General features: G+C 53.7%; 1 protein-coding gene across 1 annotated transcript in view; it reads left to right on the top strand.

Annotated features, from left to right (window-relative positions):
• LOC106813958 (death-associated protein kinase 1-like) overlaps positions 1–2,091 on the top strand; it is a 6,190-nt gene extending 4,099 nt beyond the window's left edge. Inside the window, exon 6 of the mRNA XM_014818207.1 lies at positions 982–2,091. Within this exon, the coding sequence (XP_014673693.1) occupies positions 982–2,091 (1,110 nt within the window). The remainder of the gene's footprint in view (positions 1–981) is intronic.
• Positions 2,092–4,361: the final 2,270 nt, after the last annotated feature.

Below are 4,361 nucleotides of genomic sequence, written 5' to 3'. Positions count from 1 at the left end.
TGTAACGTACCACAATCACATATATTATTATAAGCCATTATGAACACAACGGCAAAGTAACGGTAAATCAACAAGTAACAGGGATATACGTGCAACACGGACAGTTGGATGAAACAATGGGGAGAAGAGTTCTCCCGCGCCGAGCGCGGCGAGCCTTTTATATGAGCCCGGCCTTCGCGACCGACATCCGGGCATTATCTTCTCACCTCCTGAGCTTCGCCAGATCGCATTCTTATGCGACCTGCGATCGTTGCTTCGCGAGCACCGCGTGCCCCCCTCTCCGCACTCCCTCTGTCGTACCACGCTATCTGGTCAGTTTATTAATATATTATTATAAACACCTCTGCTTGCTAGACGTCCTGAATAATTAATGAGCGCGCGCGATGCTAGCTTGCACGCCAGCATCGCTACACGTGTGTGTGCACGTGTGTGTGCGTGCGTGTGTTCGTGCGTATGCGTGCGTGCGTGCGTGTGCACGTAACAGGCTTCTCTTGTAGGTACGCCTCTCTTATTGGAATAATATAGGTCTCAGAATATAACAAGTTAAGATGTGTGGTGATGTGTAAGCGTGCGCGTGTGTGGCTGTTGTCTGTTACAAGGAGCCAAATATAACAAGGAGAGGAAGCGGATTGGCTGTGTGCTGTTCGCCTCAAGGGTGCCATTTATGGACCATAATCAGGTGAAACGCCTGTGCAGACCGAACCCAGAGACAATAGAACACTAATCTATTCTAGGGTCTCTGCCGAACCCAAATTTGGGCCAGATATGGCGGCGCTTCCTCTCCTTGTTATATTTAGCTCCTTGGTCTGGTGTGAGGGTGAGAGTAATCGGCTTCTGGTATGTTTCTGGTGTGGTTTATAAGGTCAGGCTCTCGGAATATAGAAAGCTAGGATAAGGATATTGGAATAAAAAAATTCAGGATTCTAGAAATTTAGAAATCTATCGTCGTTAATCCGTCTTTCTTTCTTCGTCCGTTCACAGGTTCAGCTGAGGCGCTCTCTGCTGGAGAACCATGACCCTGACAACGACCTCTACCAGTGGCACGGCGGCTCGAAGCTGTGCAGCGGCGTACTCGAGTCGCTCATCACCCTAGAGGGCGCCGGCGAGGTCGAGGTGAAGGCGCGCGGGCCTGTCGACGCGCAGCTCTCTTGTTTCTACTTTCTCGACGACGTCGTGAGCGTCGTCGAGGCGGCCATCGTCGAGGTGTGTCCGGGCCTCGCGCTGCAGCGACTCGTGCTGAGCGCAGCCGACCTGGCAGAGTGCCAGGGCGCGTCCGTCGACCTGGCAGAGTGCCAGGGCGCGTCCGTCGACCTGGCAGAGTGCCAGGGCGCGTTCGTCGACCTGGCCGATTGCCACGGCTCGGTCGATCTGGCGGAGTGCCAAGATTCGAGAGACCTGGCAGAGTGCCAGAGGTCGGTCGATTTGCCAGAGAGCCAAGATTCGGGCGAGCTGGCGCGGTGCCAAGAATCCGACGACCCGTGTCTGGAATCGGTCGATTTGGGAGACCGAGAATCGAACGAGGACCAGGATTGCGACGATGGCGACACCGGCGCGGACGTGGAGACGTACACGGCGGCAGACGTGCTGCGCAGCCAGCTCCGCCGCGGGTTCGTCGTCGCGAACGCCGCCGGCAGCGAGGAGCATCTCGTCGACCTCCTCTGCTTCGGCGCGGCGGACGCCCTCCACGCGCTCACGCTCGGCGTCGACCTCCCCGCGGCGTGCCTCGACCCCGCGACCCGCCGCCGCCTCGCCTCCGTCCTCGACCCGGCCGATCCCTGGGGCAAGGACTGGTGTTTGCTCGCGGTCGCGCTCGGGCTGAACGATCTTCTGCCGTCGATCGACGCCGGGGTCGGCGAGGGCGAGTCGCGGACGGCGGCGGCGATCACCGAGTGGGCGAGGAGAGAGGGCGCCACCGTCGGCGCGCTCGTCGAGAAGCTGCAGGAGCTGGGGCGGGCGGACGCGGCGGAGGCGGTCCTCGAGGCGGCGCCGCTGTACCGCGTCGCCGCCGAGGACGGTGGCGCCGCCGAGCGGCAGGCGGCGGAGGCGAGGATACGATCGCTGTCGTCGGACCTCTCGCGGTTGTCGCGGTAACGCCGCATCAACTGTCACTGATGTGCTGGAATGCCGGCTTCGCAGATCGTTATCGCAGAGTCTCGATCGAATCTCGCGGACGTTGATGTCCGGCGTCACGCTGCGCGTCCGTTCCGACGAGACGTACGTCCGCCGCGCCGCGACCTTCACGCTCCGTCAAGGTCAACGAGGAAAATCGTGATCCAGAAAGGCAGCGTCGCACACCGTGAGTTGAGAGCGCGACGGTGAGATCGACTAGATGTGTCAGGACCTCGGACGGCCAGTCCCGCATGCGGTGACCCCTGGCGGCCACATCGCTCGTCTGCGATGCTATGCAAGCGACAGATTCCGGCATGAAGCTGCCCTCGTCGCCATGACGACGTCCCTCGCGTTAACGATCGCTCGTTAGCCGTCGCTCGCCTATTCTCTTCCCTCCGTCGTCTGCGATCGTTTCTCTCTCATCTGCGACAGAGAGCGGGGGGGGGAAAAATTTCTTGGGGGGAAAAATCTCGATCTTCCGACGGAATCTCCTGTATTACCCTGCGTTTTGGCAGCTACTGCGAGTCGATACATCGACTGTTGTTTCACCGGAGGACTATTGTTTTCACGGCGTGGCGTGATGCTGCGCTTGTGCTACAGTGTTGCTGTTAGTGCAGACGCGAGCGCATGCAATGTCAGTATGCACTCATTGAAGCGAATTTGTGCGTCTGATGATGATGATGGTGATGACGATGATGACGATAATGTAGATGATGATGATGATGATGATGATGATGATAATGTGGATGATGATGATGATGATGATGACGATGATGATGATAATGATGATGATGATGATGATGATGTGGATGATGATGATGATGATGATGATGATGACGATGATGACGACGACGATGATGACGACGATGGTGATGACGATTGATGACGTCGGCCCCCATCGCAGAATGCCGTGGTGAAAATATCATCAGGTGGTTGTATCTTACTCGTGTTTGGGGATGGCGTAAATCGCAAGTTGAGCATAATTACTTGAGGAGAACGTTAACATAGATCAAACGTAATGTTATTATGAATAACATGTTAATTAATGAATGTTACGATCGTCCGTGTCAATGTACTCCCCATCACGCATAATTATTACTTAACGCGTATTTGTACATATAGAATTTGCTGATGACGTCATTGCGAGCTACAGCTGATAGTTCCCGTGATGTTACTGTTTATGTGCAGTGGTTGTGCTAAGCTGGGGTCCGGTGGCGGCGTGATGCCGCGAGACCTCGCGATTTTATACTAATATAAACTACTATTCTTCTGCATAATGATCGACCCTTGCGCATGCGCATAGTTCGTGGAACGTTTCCTGGTCGTCTTCCTTTGTTATTTAGCTGAAGGTTTTACCGTTTCCGCGTTATAGCATGCACATTGTATCAGGAGTGAATAATAATGGAGCTATTAGTATTCACTCCTTGATTTTATAGCATCAATTCTCGATGTAGGTAATATTCGCGATGACACTCGCAGGCTGGTGCAGTTTTTTCGTTGTTGCTGTGAAACTGTCAGTGCTTTAAAGTCAGCGTTTCAAACATCGACAATTCCACGGCTTGCACATGCCGTGTGTATGCTCTCAATCGTAGGTTTTAGGACCCCCTGTATATATTAGTTGCGCATATATGCTAAACTAATCCGGGGTGCTAAACTAGCATTGGGCCGTGTGTGTGCGCGCCGGTTGCAGTTACATAGTGGCTGAAGTAGACAATAGGGAATTATTAGTTTCTTATTATCTACTTCTGATAAGTGGTATTATTCAAAAATCCGTCGCTGGAGCACGAGCGCGATAAAGTTGCAACAACAAGAGGGTTTGGGTAATAGCATGCAGGTCGTTTACCTCGTTTCGTCTGGGTGGTTGCGGTTCGACGATACCGAATGTTTATCGCGTTGTTATATACATCTAAATATATTCAGCAACCCGCTCTGTAACGAGTGGCAACTCTAACTGCGGCAAGGGGGACAATGCTGTGAACTTGAATGATAATTTCCTCTCGGCTATCGGTTGGGGGAATCTGGCACGGAGATGGATGGGTGGGTGCGTCCGATGTGGCGTTTGTTACGCCTCCCTCACTCACTCACTGCATGCTCGGTCTAGGAATGGGGGCTCAACTGTTTACTAATATATTTATTTATTTAAGCTGAAGCTGGTGCTGTGAGGATTACGATTAAGTGCAGCTCGCGCGCGTGTGTGTGTGTGTGTGCGTGTGGTGTGTGTGTGCGTGTGCGGTGTGGTGTGTTGTGTGGTG

Source organism: Priapulus caudatus, unplaced genomic scaffold (genome assembly GCF_000485595.1).
Source record: "Priapulus caudatus unplaced genomic scaffold, Priapulus_caudatus-5.0.1 Scaffold849, whole genome shotgun sequence".
Taxonomy (NCBI): domain Eukaryota; kingdom Metazoa; phylum Priapulida; class Priapulimorpha; order Priapulimorphida; family Priapulidae; genus Priapulus; species Priapulus caudatus.
The sequence above is the reverse complement of the archived record's forward strand: the minus strand, read 5'-3'. Positions and strand labels throughout refer to the sequence as shown.